The sequence below is a fragment of the Orbicella faveolata genome, unplaced genomic scaffold (genome assembly GCF_042242905.1).
Source record: "Orbicella faveolata isolate gen_17 unplaced genomic scaffold, um_ofav_v1 contig_26, whole genome shotgun sequence".
Lineage (NCBI taxonomy): Eukaryota > Metazoa > Cnidaria > Anthozoa > Scleractinia > Merulinidae > Orbicella > Orbicella faveolata.
This window is the reverse complement of record NW_028301554.1, coordinates 14,131,774-14,152,186: the sequence shown is the minus strand read 5'-3', so window position 1 is coordinate 14,152,186 and position 20,413 is coordinate 14,131,774. Positions and strand designations below refer to the sequence as shown.

Below are 20,413 nucleotides of genomic sequence, written 5' to 3'. Positions count from 1 at the left end.
CATTGAAGTACAGAAATTTTTCATGTTATTTTTTAACCTTGTACTGCTTACTCAAACTTTTAAAGGCGTAACCAGTGAACGTAGAGATGAGAAATGATGAACAGGAAGCCCATACCGTACATGTTTGTTTCACCACGATAAGAAAACTGACTGAAACTGACTGACTGAAACTGTAATTAAAACTTTAATCCTCCCATTATATGGTAGTTAGTTGCAAAAGCTTTCCTTCATATTTTTGTCATCAAAAAGATATGGTCGGGGTCAGTTACGCTGCTAAAACCTCAGAAATTACCCGTTCTGAATAAAGTCTGTAGGGATCTATTGGGAGGAAACTGGACTCGCCAAGTATTTCTCCAGTTCCTTAATCACGCTGAATTAACATAGTAAAACCAAAGAACTCCATACTGGTAAAAGAAGTATCCCAAACACGATTGTGATATATCAACCTAACAGAGTATACTGAAAGGGCTGATACAGCAAATGGGTGAGGAAAGCGTTTGCAATGCACGTACACGTCAACCAACTACAGTTTGACGTCATCAACAATTTAACTAACAAACTGACGATCTGGGAATTTCTTCAACGGATACCGACTAGATTTTATAAGGGCTGTTTTCAACGATAAAACTGTATTACTACCATGACAAGTCACCCATGTCTTCTACAGACACTTAACAATTGGGTAAAAGTACAGATCAGTAACAAATTTTCCTGAAGTGTCGCTCGTGAGAAAGTGAAAAACGGAAAGTACCGCATGAAAGCATTAATCGTTAGCTTTCATGGTCACATACTAAGGTTTCATCCACAGGAGGTAATTAAATAGGCACAGATGAAAGTTAAGCTCAATAGCTTGATGAAAACTAATTAAATTGTCAACCGTCAAATAAAGCTGATCGTTTACTGTGAACTGTCCAAAATGTTTCCAATCAATTAAAATTCAACCATCAGCCTACCAGATGTTATGCAAACCTTAAATTTTTATTTTTTAGTAAAGGTGATAAGTAAGTTGTTTTGCCACTGATTTAAGGTCAGAATCAGAATTTAAGTAATCGCCGCATTTTTCGAGAAAGACAAATGATCCCTCAGGACACACAAACATGCAGAAAAAGGCACGGGCAATGAGATCAATACCCAGACGGGTGCAGTTCATATTAAAAGAGACTTGTTTCATTTCTCTGTGCTTATCTATTGTATACGTATATTGTATCGTAACTACACGTCTGTTACAGTTTATACACGTCACAGACGAAAAGGAAAGCTTATTTATCACTAATAGTGGGCATGTGGCGTGCACTATCTGGTACACCGCAAAATTTAATTTATTCAAGGTGCTTATGGCCAGATAGGGTAAATACTGCCGCTTTATTTGCCGTTATCACATACCGGTGTTAATGATCGGAAGTTAGTGATGTAGAACAACAAACACACGATTACAAACAGTTTAATGGCGAGAGAAAGCCATAAATCGCGCGAAGACTGAACAACTAGACATTGAAAGCAGTATATAACGAAGTGCTAAGGAACTGGAGAAATGTGCTCGGGGTGCGTTGCGGCACACAATTTCCCCCCTCCCGTGATACCTCTTTATTTCGGGATGTTACTTTAGTAAGGTTCTGTTCCACACATGTTACCTTCAAACTCTTTGGCTGGGCTAAATTAAAGAAATATCGTTGTTTCACCGGGTGCTTCGCCACAAGGTTCGCTATATCGGGATTCCATCGTAATTAAGTTTGCACTTTCTACTGAGGTTTCCTAGTCCTCAGTCACATCTGACTAATCACAACAAAAGCAATCTCGTTCCCAGAGCCTTCGTTACGCTGGTAACGAAGGCTCTGGGAACGAGATTGCAACAAAAGAAAATAACGCACTCAACCAATCAGAGATAACTACAAACAAGAGAAACAAAATCTCTCACATGGAAAAAAGTATTTCCTACCGACCTCATTTCCTTTCCTTTCTTTTCCTTTTTCCTTTCCTTTATTTCTTTTTCATATTAAATTTTTCTTGGACGTATGTATAAAAGGCTTTGCTCTTCGGTGTCTGTCGGTGTCTAGTCTGGTCTTAGCCGTGTCCCCTGTTTGGGTGAAAAAAGGCGTGTTTTCTTGGATTGATTAGACCATGAAGCAGACTTCGGTTCGATTGGCAAACAGAAAGCGACAAAAGTCACGACCTGTATCGATAAATGCTTTTTAGAGCTATTTTAGTTTTATGGTTCTTTAACAAGTCTTAGCCTTCGAACACTTTGTCTGGGTCATATTAACAAGCATTAATATTAAGCACAGGCAAAAGACACGAACGAATGCAAATATGCTTCGGCGGTGCTTTTTTACTCTAGGAAACCATCAATGTAAGTTATCTCTGAGTTCTCAGCTGTCTGTTCGCAACGGTAAAAAGGCTGAATTTCCACAAGGAAAAACAAATTTTTACTTATTACGCAATTTGTTTGTGGTGTATATTGGTCATTCCTATTTCATTATCAATTGTACTTTGACCTGCCTGCAGCAAGGCTCGTAAACGACACGATGATACTACGCTCTAATAAGATCTGAAAAACTAACATCACTCCACTTTTTTCCGTCAACTGAAGTTTGAGGTAACCCTTGTCTTCAGCTCTTGTTTCTGTACACCGGGATTCCATCGAAGTTAAATTGACACTATTACTATCAGATTTAAGATTTTCAAGTCTGTTTTGTAGCCCACAGTCACATCTGACCAATCAGAACTGTACGCGAACGCAGCTAATGCCAAGCGCGTGAAAATACACATAAGCTTAGTTGCGATAACTACAAACAAGAGAAACAAAACCTTTCGCATGGAAAAATGTATTTCCTACCAGCCTCATTTCCTTTCCTTTCTTTTGACTTTTCCTTTCCTTTATTTCTTTTTCATACTGTTGTAAATTGTGTAAGTAGCCGTACCAGTTTTGTAAGTAGTGCTAAGTAGTGTGAATCACAAAATGTTAAAAAATATATATATTAATTTTTTTTTCTTGAACATGTGTATTAAGGGCGTTGCACTTCTGTCTGTGATCTGGTCTTGGCCGTTTTCCTCTGGTTGGCCGGTGACAAAGAAACCGGCGTGTTATCTCAGATTGACCAGACCATGTCGGAGACTTCGGTCCAATTAGCAAACACACAGCGACAAAAGCCATGAAGTGCATCAAGTATTGCTATAGAATCTTTCTATTCTCAAAAGCCGGACATGTTTTTTTAAGAGCTATTTTAATTTTATGGTTCCATAACAAGCCTAAGCCTTTGAACACTTTATCAGGGTCATAATAACATGCATTAATATGCATCTCCACTCTTTAAGTACAGGCACAAGACACGAACGAATTCACATATGCTTCGGCGATGCTTGTTTACTCTGTGAAACCCTCTTTGTAAGGTATCGTTAGTTCTCAGCTGTCTGTGCGTAACGGTAAAAAAGCTGAATTTCCACAAAGAAAAACAAATTTTCACTTATTACGGAATTTGTTTGTGGTGTATCTTGGTCATCCTTATTCAATTATCAATTGTACTCTGACCTACCCTACGGCAAGGCTCTGAAACGACACGATAATACTGCTCTAATATGATCTATAAAACTAACAACATTACTCCACTTTTTTCCGTCGACTGAAGTTTGAGGTAACCCTCGACTTCAGCGTTGTTTCTCTACACTGTCTCAGAGAAGGAATGACATGCTATTTGTGCGCCAAAGCGATTCACCCACAGACTTAAAAAATGTTAGAGCCATGTTAAATGAACGCGTGACAGGATTCAGGGGTCGGAATGCATAGATTGACTTGGCGGAAAGCCACAATAAAAATGGCAAAAGCAGATAGGTCCAATATCTTGCAAATAAAACAATAAGTGGTTTTCTCTGTCGTCAAACCGATACCTCTTGAAAAGGCGGGCTACCTCTGGTGTTCAGCGCGTTTCGTATTTCGAACAATAGAGCAAATTTTTGCGGAGTTTTTTTCTGTCGGGAATTATCTCTTGCGGTGTTAGGCGGCAGATAGAAACATTCGCAAACCCTCGAAATGTTACGCCTTAAACAGGCTCAACATTTTATGGCATGCGTTGTATGTATAAAGCACTCAAGAGAAGATGAGGTACTAGTGGGCCTTCGTCGGTGCTCAGTTCTTAAAGGATGGCCCCTTGTTACTCCTTCTCGTTTTGACCATGGTGTGCGTGAGAATCCACACTAAGTCTCTCTTGGTACTTCCGGAGTTGAAACTGCAGTTCAAACAACAGCGTGTCAGATTTTTATTTTAGGAAGCTCTTTCGTCACATATTTGACAAATATTACCTTTGGCTAATGGCTGCAAAAAGAAAAACTTTCGAACAAGTAACTTAACGAATAATAACTTGTTTTTCTAGCTGCGCCTTGTTGTCTTTTACGGCGACTTCTAATTAATTACTCTCCAAATATTTTCCTTTGATTTTCTTAGGAAATAAAAAGCCGGGCACAGCAGGCTGCACTAAAATGCCTCAGATAACCTCAAACTCATTAATTACCGCAAAAAGTCACGGGTTGCCCTTTTAAAAATGTGCTAAGTGCATTGTTTGATCCAAAGGCAAAAATTGCAGTTATATTGAAAGTTTGATTGGAGTTAGATAAAGGAAGTGTTGTAAAATTGTTGTTTACCGTTCCACGCTTTCCTTTTTCAAGGTCATTCTAATTTGATTGGCACCTCTTCAATGCTATGTTAATGCGCTAAATGACTAGGAGATAACTCAAAGTATTTCCCGCGCATTGGGTCCGTTGTGTGATGTCAACCTCGTGCAAATTGCATTATATTGATCTGTTACCTTTATTAAAATGTTTGAAAGTGTTCGAAGTTCTCTCTCAAGAACGTTTAAGGGCTTTTTAGCTCATCACGCCCAGTGTTAATATATCGCAATTAACGGACTCCTAATCAGGTGCAAAGAACGGACTTACTGACTTCACGCTTGGTTGAATTTCTAACAGACAAGCAGTGAATATGTATGAAGTTGCTTTACTTAGTCTTCATTGCGTGTTGTGTAACACTTTTCTATTGTCCCTCTTGTTCTATTTGAGCGGACCAGATTAATTTCAGTGTAAGCAATAATTTAGTTGTCAACCATCATTTCCCTCTCAGAGTCGGTCTGTTAAAGGACTTATAACTTGGAATCGACGTTGTCAAAGTTGGTAAAGACTCGAGCTTGTTCTCCTGTACCTTAGCATGGGGTTATGACACCGGAATTTTCATTAGTTTACATTAGCGAGTAAACAACCGAGAAAGGATACTAGCTCGACATATTAATCACCTGCGTTCATTGTAAGACGAAATCATACAGCGTGAAGCGAAGAACATGTAAGTTTTGCAACTGTGCTCAGAATGTGTGTCTGGCTGTTCAGTACTTGTCTCTAACCATGCGTTTTTGTGTTTGACAGAGACTATGTGGAATTACCTACTGTTGACAGCTTTCCTGAGTCTGCTTAGCAAGTGCTGTTCGCAATCGTTTCAGGTATGTAAGAATTAGTTTTACAGTGTTTAGTAGTTTTTTTTCTATAACAGAAAGTCGTAAAGTTACAAGTTGTCATTCAAAGCACGCGGCCACCAATAAACTGATTAACGCGTTGAGTTCATCTAATGCGCAATCAGTCCGCAACATAGACACGTCTTTATTGATCTGTAATACAACTCGCGAGAGAATGGCCAAAACCACAAAAGTGCTCACAACAAGCCACACAGCACGTTCTGGAGGATGCAACCATCTGTGAAAAGAAACTGACAGCGAGGCTTAGTGAGCAGTTAACTCTAAACACTGTCCTAGTGAGAGTTAGAGCTGTTTTATTTTTAGAGCAGTGTCTCGCTGACTGAAGTTAAGAACCGTCCAAATTTATCGCGATAAGATCTCGATATCATCTTGCCGTTAGCAATTTACAGCTCATTAAAGTGCTAATTTAAGCTTACAAGGCACTCTTCAGATAATATACAAAATATAATAGTTCCCTACTTCCATCGGATATTACGTTTTAAACTGTGTTTTTTGATATTGGACCTCGCCGGACGATTTGAGTATTGTTAGTAATTCCTAACTTGTGTGCTTACGACGGAATTACGGTCCTCGGCGGATTTAAGTAAGTTCAACGTTCGAAACTGCTCGAATTGCGAAGTTCAAATTTGCTATTCAGTACCTTCTTTTCTAACCACAGCCCATCAACGAGATTTGACAGAAGTGGAGGCGAGTTGTTTTTTTGTCAGTCTAATTCTAACCCAATACGATACTCGCTGATGAGCAGAAATGTCAGAATTGGTCTCCGCCTTGATAAATGAGCCTAACTTCAATTGTTCACTCAGGTTTTTCATTATAACCTACAGAATTCTTGTAATGAAGTTAACTACAGCCATTTGACAGTTTGATCAGCAGGTTAAAGCCTTGTGACACGTCGTTACCTCTGCTGAACCCAGAATTAGAACCTACATGTAATAAAACTTTGGAACGTTTTCATTTGAGAAAAGTAGAAACAGAATCAGATCAAAGTACTACTTAATAGTTTTCATTTGACCTATCGCAGTTTTCGAATTCGTTCAATAAATCGAAAGTTAAAACCACATCAAGTATCTACAGGAATGTTAAGGTTTTAATGTGAAGGTAGCCATCAATCTGTTTAACACGCAATACAAAGTTCTCAAGTCATCTTCTTTTTGTGCAAGTATCTCTTCCGCTTAACGGTAAAGAATATATAAATTTTGTAGACTTCGAAGTCTAACTTTGTTTCTAGGGAAGTGTTTTTTTTTGGCGAATACTGGTAATGAAACCCTGCATAAGTTACAATGAACGTTGATATACCACTGATCTAACATTGTAATCTAATTCAAACATGACTAAGATCACATCAGGTGTGCTACAAACTTTTGTCAAAAACTGAATTCGTCGACAATGGCAGTAGAAAAACTCACATTACCTTGCGTATGCAAAAATCTCCCATCAGTGTTTAAGGAATTTTCACGAGGATATGTTCCGAAAGCAGCAATATACCACCTTCTAAAAATCACTTGTATTGACTTGAACCGAGAAATTTTGCTTAAATTTTGCAAAGCAAAATTATTGCCTTCGAAAGAACCAACTTGAAAACATCTTTTAAATGCTAATTGAAAAAATTCACATAGATTTATTCAAAGTTAAATCTGGTAAGTTGCTTAGCTCGCGTGCAACCACGATGAAACTTATAAAGCACTGGCTCACAAGATAATGTCTGATTGTGTTTCTCAGTTTAGAGGTGCGAGTAACGTCTTGCCCATTGGAATTGCTTCTTTGTCGGATTGATTGACATTGTAAATCACTTTTTGTTTCAACGATTACTATCGAAAGCAGTTTTCAATAAAGCTAGGCTTGATTATGACTTGCCTTTCTTCTTCTGCTTCGGTATCTAACAACAAGCATGTCAAATCAGAGATTTCCAAAAGCGGATTTAACGCAAAAATCTTTCGGCATACCTAAGCTGAACAGTCTTTCATCCCAGTTCAAGTGAAGAGCTGAAGACTCTGCAGTTTTAGTAGCTATATCTCTCAGTAACCGAGTTTGAGGTCTGTCCCCTTTGATTTATGGCCCAAGCGTGAAGGGCGCGGAGGCCATACAAGTGGAGGCCATAGAGTGGAAAACGACGAGGAGACGAAGTTAGTAAGGCATTTATATCTCTACCGCGTGTCGGACGGTTCAAGTCACGCGGAACTGCTTCAAATGTCTGACATAAAACTATTCAGTTCGAAATCTGTGCTAATTCGTTAGCACGTTTCAATACATGTTGTCCAATTTTTAAGAAAACCAAATGTTTTTACGCTTTAATTCGCCATGAACGTTAAGAAAAGGTGAAGACGAATTGCGCGACCTTTTGACGACAAAAGAAAACAGCTTCAGATTTTCGCGAAATTGAGTAGTATCAGCGCGCGTAGTAATTGAAAGATATAATGAAAGCCTCTATGCATGATTAGCACAGTAAATCTCATCAAAACAAATAACAAGACTCAGCAACCCTATGCTCAGTATGTAATTTTTTTTTTTTAACCCGAGTCACCAATTAATCTTTTTATGTTAATTCTTAGAACATATTCGGTGGAAAATTACGACAAAATTCACTTAAGTTGATGAATTTCCTTGCTCTCCTCACCTGTCTGCTGGACAATGTATGTACATCGTAATGAGAAATTTAACGTAGATTACTATTTTTCTTTGCTTCTAGTGGTCTAGGGTACGGAATGATCGCTGGGGACCCTGGAGTGACTGGTCTGCCTGCAGTCAATCGTGTGGCGGAGGCACGACATCCAGAACGAGGCAGTGTGTGGTGTCGTCCAGGTTGGTGCTTCACTGACTTGTTTTAGAACAAGTTTGATCCGGTTTGTTTCTTGTCTTTGTGTTCCATCACTCCGCATTATATTTATTGTAACTATGTAGATCAAGATCTGTGCCTATCGAGGGCTTTCTCGGCTCAACAATGAAAAGAGAGCTTCTCAGCTTCAGCTGAGTACTCGCTTAGAGACCATTCGCTTTCCATCAACTACTGAGGTCGTGCGCTATTGGGATCAACCGTTTTCGTTAAACTGGGCTAGTTACTTATTAGTTATTTTTGTTTTAATTTCGTGTTGTCGTTTTTGTTGGTTTGGGTGATCGGCTCTATCTCTACAACAGTCATCAAGCTCGATTAAATAAATTGATTTAGTTGAGATCTTCCTGTTGGACACTTTTCCAACTGTTCATTGTTTAAAAAGTTGAATACCAATCCTTGCATGTGCCACCAAATCAACCAGAAACGGTTAGAAAAGTATTCTGTTGGGTGGGACAGTCCAACCAAAATTGGTTACGGTTGGCACGGTTCCAATGAAACACTACAGTCTTGAACGCAATTTAAATGACGGATGCCCAATGCTATATTGACGATTTATCGACTCACAGAAAACCTTTTCCTTGATCCTCAGGACTGGTAGCCTACCCAGGTATGTACTGAAAGTTTACAAACAATATGGACCCGACAAAGGAAACTGCCAAGGAACAGATACTCAGTACAACACGTGTAATATGCAGGTATGCAGGCTTTCACTTCTGTCCAGGATAAAGGGTAGAAGGTGAAATTGTTCGTTATTGATATATTATTAAAGAGATTTAACGTTACTATGGTTAGTGTAAGACAAACATGAGGATATAAGAGGAGAAGAGATTCCTTTTTTCATCTCACTGTCATCAAATAAATCGACAGGTAAAACTGCAGTATACAAAAATTGCTGAAAGATTAGATTCATTTTACGTCCAACCGTTGGTCAAATAAACCGACAGGTAAAGTTTCGCACTCTCTTGAAAGGAAGAAAAACTGGCTTAGTAGGGTGCCTTATTTCGGAGATAAAGCGTTTTGAAATTGGAGTTTGCCCAGTTCAACGTGATCTGAAATTTAGCAAAAACCAATGTTTTCACTCATTAAACAGGGTTTGAAATACTTTGAGTTGTGTCTTCAAAAGGTAACAATGATAACTAAAGCATATGTAAAGACTGGTGTCGTACTAGTAAATCTGTTATTCTTTATACAGACCAAAATAATATGTGCACTAATATGGATGACCCATACTGAGCACTACAATTTTCCGAGCAATAATCCTATTCATTTTAACTTGGTTGCAGGGAATACTTTAAAGGTGAACTATTGCATTTGAGTCTTTTCATCTACTCTAAAATCTCCCTGGAGGTTCTTGATGTTTTTAATGCAAGAAATACGATCTTCTTAATTTAGTGCCTGAAGACGACCGTACATTTTATCCGAGATAAAAATCAAGGTTTTAACAAGGAAGAACGGCAAGCAAAACAGGCGAACCATGACAATTGTCTTATAAATGATCACGAAATACTTTACTGCAAACATCTCGTCAACAAGGAGGTTCTTTAGTTAAGCAACTACAGATAAACTTATTTCATTTGCTCAACGCACGAATTTCTTTTGATTCTTTAGAACAGCTAATCTGCAAAACCATTTGCTATAACATTGTTAACACGATCACCAGACCGAGGAAATCGAAACTCAACCAAGGTTATAAATATCTACGTATGGCATTCTTTTACTGCAAGTCCGAGCATGCTGTTAATAACTAAGTGTTAATCACAAACGTCGAGCCGGAATATGTAGATTTTTCCTCTGCTGTGTAGCATGTAGTGAAACTAAACTCATTACTTTCTGCGATAAGTAAATAGATCTGCTGTGTCCACGATAGACTTATCATAACCATCTCTCCCATCGCTCCCAGAGGTGGAAGGGTGGAACCCTTAATAATTATTCTTTTCATCACAACCGCGCTCATTTTCGAACCACAATCAAACTACATAATCATATTAGCAATTTGACCAATTGACGTGGCATTATTATTAAAGTAGCTTTGGATTCACGAGCTATTGTGACTCACACTTTTCTGCTATTGACGAAGAAACTGAGCCACTGAAAACACGCGGCAAATTCGGTCATGGAGTCATAGCTGCGAGTCCTGTGACGTGTCAATACACCGATAAACCACGTGACAACTTGAGACTAATAGATTGATAATCTAGAGGAACACAAAGATCCTGTTGCTTCTTTTTTCCAGTGTGACCTTAACTTACACCAAATAGACAAAAATAATAAATCCTATGTTGATAATTTTACTTTCACGAGAAAAACCCTGCTGGTCAATGATTAATTATCTCCATGGCAACATTTCTTATTGCTTTTAATGCCCTATGGCGGGTTTTCTCTCTCCCCTCTTAGCCGTGGGAGGTATTGCGGTTTGATTCTCGCCTTCTCGCTCCGCCTTCTAAGCCCTTTTTAGATTTTTTAAACCAGAACGCAGTGAATCAGCAATAAACGGCAACTTTAAACAGTTCGAACAGCTTGAAGCAAAAAGTATAAATTTACAAGCCGCCTAGTTTCATGACATCACTTTGTTTTCCGTTCATCGTGTTAGCGAACGTACACAGCCACAATTCGCACCTCTTTCATCTCTTGAACAAATATTATCTGATTCAGATGACTGCGTGAGGTCACAGCTCTGTCGGGCTTTCGAGTTTTGACGGTTAGTGAAAGCCCCGAACAGCAGACTGGGTCAACAACATTTTCATATCTATGCCTACCACCTTGGCGATTATTGATGGGGTCAGCAACATTGTTATGCAGCCCGATGAGTCTTCAAGCGTGGACTGTCGAAGGCAATAAGCCATTAGAGCAATGGTAAATGCAAATCTAAGATTATTAATGACCGCACTCCTGAGTGTGGCTGGGTGTATGGCACAAGACATTCAAGAAACGTTAGAATTTAGACAGAATTTAAGGAGGCTCATTGAAGCAGAGGTAGATAATCCGGCTGACAGCGACTTAACTCCGTCGTTGGATGAGCACTACGTCAAGACCTTGCAAGAGTTGAACATTTCCAGCTTCAAGAAGAATCCGTATTCCACCAACACCTCTGTTCAGCACGTCTCTTCCCCACAATGTGATGTAGGTGTCAGTTGAACATTTCAAGATCTTTCCCAGTTTGTTTTTAAAATTCTCATAACAAATTTTGGCCGCCATAACTTCAATGTCTCAAAGGTTAATGACGATAAGTAGGTAAGGTTCCAACATCTGGCCTTTAAATGAAGCACTTCCTTATAGTTCTTTTAGTCAAAAATGATTTCATTTGGACTGTTTTGTTTACGATAGCATGCAAAAAATGCTAAAATAGTTTATACTTAACTAAATAGAATGTATATTATAATGAGCTATGTTGTCTCATTGTCAAATACACTGTCAACAGCGAATAGCGTAGGATCGGACGAAAACAAGTGTGCCTTCGTCCCTTTACATTTTCACCTTTCTTGACTGCGCCAAAATAGGTTTGACTATTTTTCTCGCATTGAACTGATTAAGGATTTTCTCTCTCTTATAATATTCTAAAGCTTCAAAATTCGGGCATGACAACACGTTTGTGTTTATGCTGATGATAAGGTATCGTCTGTAAATAATCATTTTTTTACAGTTAATCTCAATGTATATTTCGTTGACAAAAATATAAATGCTTCATAGTTAGGTAACCACAAATTTGAATCCATTCAAAATTAACCCTTTAGTTTGACCAGTTTTAGTTAAGACATTGATCCATATTAGAACAGATTGCAGCGTAGAGATCGGCTAGATGAAGCTTTTACTGACCCAGTCACACTCTTTGTCTGACGCAGCTGTTTAATATTTATAATACTGGCTTTCTGGTTCTGATGGTTCTCAAAGGGATTGAAAAGTAGTACTTTTTGTTTTATACCTTAACTAGGCTCTTTCGTGGAACTTGGAAGGTCGCAAATTATCTTACTTTCCATTCGCGAAAACATCGTGTGACAGACTTGTCTCCAACTCCTCGTCAATAATGCATAAGTATGACCACAATACGAAGGAAGATCCAGTTTCAACTTCAATGCACATATAACTCAATCATATTCATCAAACTAGTTCGTTCTCTCGGCGGCATTCGTCCAACAATCATACGTGAGTCAGCTGATTCTCTTTCAACCATCTACCATCTCTTTTGACGAAAAAAAATCTCTTTTGTCCATCTATGCTTCAAATCTAGGGTCACACTTAACTGTTAACACGTGTACAACGTTTGCCTGCGCCAAATAATCGACATTCTCCATGATCGGATAAAAGTTCAACAAAATGGTTTTTTCTCCAAACTCCGATATTAGTCTTATGAATTATAATGAGCAGTAATAGCCTTTTCGATTCATTGTGTTTTTCTTCGTTACAGAAATGTTACCAGGCCCCTGTGACGACGAAGCAACATGCTGTCGAGGCGAGAGCGGAACAGTGTAGCAAGTTTGACAACACGTCTTTCAATGGCTACTTCTTTACTTGGGTCCCTTACTTGGGCGGTGAGACTAAAACCTTAACAGTTTTTTTTTTTTTTAAATCTTAAGCTTAAAAACGCATCTTAAAAGAGGAAAATAAATGTCAACCAATCGCTAGAGAGGTTCTGCTTCTTAAGTAATTATACAAGGACAAAAAAAGATCGATGGCAAAGGAAAAAGATCTAGGGATTAATTATAAACAACTGTACAATCCGGCAGAAAAGAATGGAGAAGTTTGTCGTGGGAACCTTGTACCAAGCTCACAACTCCGGCGACAAACCTAGATTATAGAGACATTTCAACTGACTGCTAAGTCCGAGGAACAGTAGAATTTCGAAATACGTGTACTCTTCAGAAATTTCTGCATCCAAATATTTGCAACTCATCTCTAATAATTTCGACCGTTCAGAAATAGCAGGTTGTTTCATTCAGTAAAAATTTTGTGATCGTTTCGCGAGGTTAAAAAATTATTTTTAACATTTTCATGACTATGTTTATTAAAGTTTGCAAGAGAACAAAATACTGAAACTAAGGTTTTGTTTATACTGCAGTGAAGAATAGCGATGAATGTGAGCTTTACTGTGTGGCTAAAGGATTCAGGTTCTTTCGTCGTCTCTCACCAAGAGTGAAAGATGGAACACCTTGCCTCAGTGATTTAAAAAAGGTCTGCATTAGTGGAACATGCAAGGTATGTACTATACTCATTGGGAAAAATCAAATGAGAGATGACTGAGGCTCCGTCCACCAGGCTACGCCGGACAAATATGAAAACGCAGCTTTATTTCAAAGTTAGGCCCACCGTCCACACTAATCCGTCACGAAAACGGAGCTTTTTTCGGTAAATTATCTGTTCGAAAGGCCTTTAATCCCCTCTGATTTTCTTAAGAGAATTGTCACCGCGAACTTTCGTGATATGAGAAATTTAATGTCTGTTGTCTTCGGATTGTTAAAAATGTCGTTTTGGGTACCGAAAAAAGGTCAGCTATCATTTTCTGAAAGGCGATAAGATCTTAGGTTTTCGGGGAAATGGACAAAAATGCCCTAATAAATTCGAGAATACTCAAGTTCCCTTAGAATAACCGAACAGATAATTCTTTTTGAGCGCAACCTAAAATTAACCTACAGAACTTTAAAAGTACCCCAGATAGCCTAAAACAGCGCTTAAAAGCATTGGAGAGAAAACGGTGGTTGGGTGCCCCTGTTGTCAAACCGGAAGAATTTGAAAACGCCGGCTTTCCGTTTTTGTGTGGACAGACACATTTTAAAAACGGAGCTTTTAGTAGACGATGACGTCACGATAATGTGATTTCCCTGTCCGAGTTTTACACAAACACAAATCCAAAATGACCGGTGATTGTTGCGTTTTTAAATTCCTCCGGCGTAGTGTTGATGAGGCCTGAAGCACATTTTGAGAGGTACTTCATTCTACTCCGGTAACCATCAACTGTCACCGGCCAGCCATATCTGGCCAATAGAACTGAAGAATATCTTAACTACAGAGTTTGCGTCTCATGTACCTTGCCGTTTTATTTTCTAGGAGCTCCCCTCAAGGTGTAAAGATGGCGGATGTTTTGGTCAGAAGCGTGTGACACCAAAGCAAAGGCGATCTGGTGTTTTTACGTCAAGAGACGTTTCTCGAGGACATCTGAGTATGTTTGATTTCAAGTGATATCAAATGATATCTTCCTGGCTAGTGCACAAATGCACCCTTGTGTTTCAAGCTCGCTTAACATGTCTATGTACGTTCTTTTGTCAGTCTTAGGGTATAATCCTGTGATCACAATTCCTGCTGGTGCCACTAACATTAATGTCACAGAGATCCGCAGAAGCAAGAATTATCTGGGTGAGCTTTTCGGCTGGTCTAGGCAGAACTGATATCGATGTTAACATTAAATTCCTAAGCCATTAGTGAAATCAATGAATAGGTCGCACTTGTTAAGCTCCGGCTCTTTTGTTCATTTGTCGATTTCAGTTTTATTTGTGAGCAACGGTTCTTAAAGTTATAGATGAATCAGGGAACAGTCTGCAATTAGTGCACTGTCGCTCTTATAAGATCAGTTATGTTCTCTGCTACCCACTATTGTACCTTTAACATTGTGAAATGGCAGAGGAAAACCAAGAACAGAGCCAGGGGAACTCGGGCACAAATCTGTAATGGAAAACTAATGATTTGGTGACTAACTTTTTCAGGGTTAAATTTAACATTGGTTTCGTCCTACAAATTCCAGTTGTAATAGATTCGATGATAGATTCAATTTTCACACTATAGAATAATGACTTTGTGTTCCAAATTTCATAATTGTTTTCAGCTCTCAAGTCACATGATTCAAGCAAGTACTACATTAATGGAAACTGGGTTATCGATTTGCCTAAGGGTTATGACGTAGCTGATACAACTGTGTATTACACAAGACCCCGTAGAGACAAGGGCGAGAATGAGGCGTTTATTGCCGCTGGGCCAACGTCTGAAGGTCTTGACGTTATGGTAAGGAGAAATAAACAAATTACTTTGAACGCAAAAATTGCAACGGTACACTTCTCGTCACTATTGACAGACAAAACAGGGCACTAACATTCTATCAGATTTAGTTTCGAACTCTCTGCTGTTCGCAGATGGACTTTTAGGTTTAACTTCGGAAAAGATGTCACACTGCGTTGCGTTAGTAAATGGTAGAATTGTTAGAGTTTTTACAAACATCGAAAGAGTTGGTACGGTTAAATCAGACTTGAGCCGTGTAACCTGGCTAGCACCAAGAAATCGAGACGTCTTAATTGTCTCAATGGAGTTCTAAAAATGTAATTTAATGCAGTTGACTCAGGCTCAGTTTTGTCCTCTGTCAACTATCCCACAAAAAAAATCCTGGTGGTCGCAGGTTGATAATTAAATATGTCATGTGCTTTCTTGTCTTGACAGTTGCTTTATCAAGCTGACGAGCCTAGGATCATGTATTCGTACCTTCTTCCTAAGGACTACCCTAAAAAACGCGATAAAGAACAGCAACAACCCGCAGAGCCCAGCAATTTTGGTCAGAGAGGGTTCAAGTCCCAGGCTACCCAATCACCACCCAACGGAAATACTTATGCTTGGAGACTAACAGGGTTTACACAGTGCACCCACTCATGTGCAGGAGGTACATTCAATAATACACAAACCTAGCCAAGACCATTTCACCTTTTTTTAAAAAAAAGTGGATATCACACTTGTGACTTTCCTAGTTTATTGTTATCAAGTATATCACTTGTTAAATAAGCGAAGTTTTGCTGTAAACCGTTGCGTCTCTCCTGAATTCGGGTTAATAGACTGTTTAGCCAACAATAATAGAGGATATTTTTACTTTTTGGAGCGTGTCAAGACTGTCTTAGGAATGATGTTTTTCAATATAGTTTTGTAAGTAGTATATGACACTGTGTTATAATAGTTGCAAATTAGACCGACAGAAGTGTTGAATATACGACGCCGAGCGGAGTATTTAGGACGAACTTTTTATCGTTTGGAAATGTGATGAACGTGTTTGTTTTTTTTTTGTTTGTTTGTTTGTTTTTTTAATGTTATTGCCTCACAGGACACAGAATAAATGATTACAGTACTAGATACTACTTGGGAATAACTACTTACAGAGCTGACATTAACTATTGTACTAGACGAAACTTATTATTCTTACAGTACTATACTTACAATGTTCACACTAATAGTGTATACAGCACCTTTTAATCCACAAAAATAAATCTAACACATTACAATAAAAAGAAAACAACAACAACAACAATGAAGATGGTACAAAAGGGAAGAAAACGAAACAAGTGTTTCAAGTGTATTGTTAGGTTGATTACGTATAGCATTACTAGTATGTGCGAGCGAAGATAAAGAGCAGATTGCTGTGAAAAGCTCGTAGGTGACAGCGTATGTACGAGATGGTTGGCAAAGTTGATAGCTGCAAACGCTTCAGAGGAAGTGATGCTATCTATCAGTAGGTATATATTCTGCAAGAGGTTCCCATTTTTCCATATCGCCGCTTTTTGTCTCCAACTCGAGCCTTGATTTCAGAAAGCGTAGATAATGGTCAAAGTTAGGGGACATTTCTTTAGATTTGGCTAGCCAGATATGACGTCGAGCTAAGAGAAGGCAATAGTTAATTTGAAGTGCAAATTTTGACGTTTCCGGTTTCAGACCAAACGTGTTTGTGATACGTTCTTGATCGAGAAATGGTAAAAATGTAGGACCATTCGTAAACATGATTTATTTTCAATTATTACTTGTTTGTAACTGTCAGAACAACTTATTCCAACGTTTGAGTTCTCACTTCAAACAACATCAAACCGAAGGATACTGACTCTCTAACTGACGAAATTCGTATTTCCCAATAGGCGTTCAAACAACGGTGTACCAGTGTGTTACATCAGCTGATAACTCAGTTGTTGAACAGTCCCTGTGTCAATGGAACTTAAAACCAGCTCAACGACAGAGAGTCTGTAACCTACAGCCTTGTTCACCAAGGTAAACTAACATCAATTGTATATTTTCCGTTTGCCGGCTGGGCTTCTCCTGCTATACTCATTGCAAATGGCTTGAACCAAGAAGTATCAGTAGTTTGCCTTCTGAAACTGCTCGTGAGTGACGTTTCTAAAATTTGAGAGATAGACATCTTCTGTGTTAAATGATTCTGCCTGACAGGAAGAACGAAAAAGTACCATGTAAAAATATGCCGCATCACCGAAAATAAAAATAGTCATCGAACGATTTTCTTCTTTTTGGACTGTTTGTTTGCCTGCGTGCACAAGTCTACTATTTCCTTTCACACGGATATTTGGTTTTTCACCGGAGAGGTCAATCTTGGTGTGGTTTGGGCTGACACAAATTTACGTCTGAAAAAAACTAAAACAATTCACCTCAGTGAAGGCTTTTGGTTTCTAGCACTGCCAGGGATGTCATTAAAGTCCGAAATTAGAGCCAAATTGAAGAATCCGAGAGCCTGTTTGTGAGGCTGTTCTAACCACAGCGCTGTCTGTCTGGACTAATAAATTCCCATTTTCAATGCAGGTGGGAACCAGGAGAGTGGGGTCAGTGTTCTAAGACATGTGGAGCCGGTATGCAGATCAGAAGTCTTCTGTGTAAACAGCTTGTTGATAATAATGGTGTCAGGAAACAGCAGATGCTACCGATCAGCTACTGTCGCCAGTGGGAGAGACCTGCACCCAGCCGCAACTGTAACTTACAGCCCTGCCCTCCTCCGGCAAACTGGACAGTCGGGGAGTGGAGCAAGGCACGTCACTTTCAGTTTTTCTTCAAAAGCAAATTCTGGCGTTGAACATTTAGATATAGCGAAAAACTCTTCGGAGTTGTCCCATGGGCAACACAATTAAGCGCCGCAATAGGTAGCTGGCTGACGTTTCGAGTGTTAAACCTTCGCCGACGCAAATCCGATTGCATTTTTTCTCTCAACTACTTCCTGATCCATCTAATTCCGCTAACTTATTTTAACTTTGTTCTACAGTGTTCCGTGACATGTGAAAAAGGAGTCAAACAGAGAGTCGTGTCTTGTGTGGATATCAAAAATACCACAGTCAATGAAAGGTTCTGTGAACACAATCCAAAGCCACCGACAACAGAATCGTGTTTTGCTGGTTCCTGTAAAACTGACTGGGTTGTAAGCCACAAGTGGTCTCAAGTGAGTGCTCAGTATACATGCCCAATTGCAAAACAAAGCATACCGTGATCACTATCATAATAAACCGACGGCATATCGACTACCCAGAAGTCTGCATGCAGTCTTGCCAATTTTCCAGGCCTAACACCGTTTGAATCTGTTATAAGTGGACACCCTTAGGACGTTAAAGTGCCTACGGGCCGAGTCTACCCGTCTGGTTCCACTGTCCACGCTGTTTCACTGTTTACATCTCCTTCTTGCAGAATCCCTAGGTCTAGTGTATATTAACAAAAAACATTACCCCACATTTAGAGTCTCCGATTCCGCAAGCGCGTCTAAGCCTTCCACCAGGCGTTCTCTAAATGTCTAACACATGCTGCCGTTCACATTAGGACACACGTTACCAGGACATCAACTGAAGCACACCACATTTTATAAAACATTTTAACGTAATGTCAGTTACTCAGACAGACGGTGCTCAAAAGCTGTAACGACACCAATGTAAAGAAAATAACTAGAGTTGCCATGAAATGCTACTTATCCAGTCTCCTCGTCGTTTGTCAGTGACCATCCTATACACGTTTATCTCATTCGGTGCATTCACAATTCGAAAATTCATCTATCTTCTCATTAACTCCAACGGTCAGTCAATTCTATTTTGTCTCACTCGGTTTCCTTTTGCACATTCAGTCCGTTCTGTCATGCAATTCAATCATTTATAGATTCATGATTTACTGGGGTCTCATTCGGTCAATTTTGTATACCTCTCCTTTTGTCTCAGGAACTCCTTCAGTCCATTCATTCTCCCTAATCCGACCTGCTTACTCTAACTCATATCTCTGTTCACACAGTGTTCAGTGCCTTGTGGTAGAGGACAACAAAGCCGACTTGTATTCTGTGGAAGAAAAGGTGGTGATGCCCTTCCGTCAGACAAGTGTTCTCATGCCAAGAAACCAAGTTCGACCAGACCATGCAACAATGGCAAATGTCAGGCAGTCTGGGTGGCATCAGAATGGAGTAAGGTAAAACAGCACCGAAACACTTCTCTACAGTTATGAGCATATAGCTTTGGATTTTCTTATTCTTCTGCTTTTGCTTTACGTAAGTTGTTAGTATGGAAAGTCATTTACGTCATTTTGACGTGAAATGCAAAGGAAACTGCCTTATCAACGAGGCATTACCGTATTCAAGTCCCTCTACGAGGTTTAGTGATTTATTAGCAAGGAAAATGAGATCCTCACTTCTGTAGTTGAACATGGCGAACGGACAATAATAAGGGCTTTTTAGGCAAGACGGTAAAACAAATATTGAAAAACCAACAGCCGTACATATCTTGACACTGATGCGTTACGTTCACTTGACAGTGTTCAGTTGAGTGTGGAACAGGCACTCAGCTCAGATCAGTGTTCTGTGCAGGGATGGTTGGAGGTATGTACCAAGAGTTTCCTGACGAAGCTTGTCCACGGAACTCCAAACCTATTACAGTGAAATCATGCGGAAATGACTCATGTACACCACAATGGTTCACCACAGCGTGGGGCAAGGTACGATTTCAGCTGTTAAACCACTGTGATTTCCTACCATAAAGGTAGTGTCGTCTAGTTTAGACTACTGAACTACGCGAGTACCTACGTGTATAAACTAAGATTGCAAAGAATCTATCAAGGAATGCCTAAACATCAAATTAAAATGCTGTTTTTCTGAATGACAAGTAAGTGCCCTTTTGATATATGTATCGTGGATGGAAAGACAATTCGAGACCTCAGACGCGGAAGAGGGTTTATGATGGCAGAGCATCAACGTCGCGAAACTCGACATAATTTAGAAACGAACAGATGTTCCAGGTATATACAACTCAGGGAACGTTCAGCTTGTTTTTTACTTTGTAGTCTACTTTAGTTCAGTTATTTTTTCTTGACTGTCCCT

General features: G+C 39.3%; 1 protein-coding gene across 5 annotated transcripts in view; it reads left to right on the top strand.

The window, feature by feature from the left end:
* Window positions 1–20,413, top strand: part of LOC110058794 (thrombospondin type-1 domain-containing protein 4-like) — a 32,234-nt gene that overhangs the window by 9,517 nt on the left and 2,304 nt on the right. For 3 of the 5 annotated variants that reach the window (XM_089295123.1, XM_020765451.2, XM_020765453.2), the window contains 14 exons: window positions 5,404–5,477; window positions 8,197–8,309; window positions 8,930–9,035; window positions 12,743–12,866; window positions 13,394–13,530; window positions 14,380–14,491; window positions 14,599–14,685; window positions 15,152–15,327; window positions 15,757–15,973; window positions 17,208–17,337; window positions 17,881–18,103; window positions 18,335–18,508; window positions 19,339–19,509; window positions 19,852–20,031. In XM_089295123.1, the coding sequence (XP_089151249.1) occupies window positions 5,409–5,477; window positions 8,197–8,309; window positions 8,930–9,035; window positions 12,743–12,866; window positions 13,394–13,530; window positions 14,380–14,491; window positions 14,599–14,685; window positions 15,152–15,327; window positions 15,757–15,973; window positions 17,208–17,337; window positions 17,881–18,103; window positions 18,335–18,508; window positions 19,339–19,509; window positions 19,852–20,031 (2,019 nt within the window). In that variant the 5' untranslated portion in view covers window positions 5,404–5,408. Of the gene's footprint in view, window positions 1–5,002; window positions 5,324–5,403; window positions 5,478–8,196; window positions 8,310–8,929; window positions 9,036–10,716; window positions 11,461–12,742; window positions 12,867–13,393; window positions 13,531–14,379; window positions 14,492–14,598; window positions 14,686–15,151; window positions 15,328–15,756; window positions 15,974–17,207; window positions 17,338–17,880; window positions 18,104–18,334; window positions 18,509–19,338; window positions 19,510–19,851; window positions 20,032–20,413 lie in introns of those variants that run through there. The other 2 variants (XM_020765452.2, XM_020765454.2) reach the window with 2 other exon arrangements.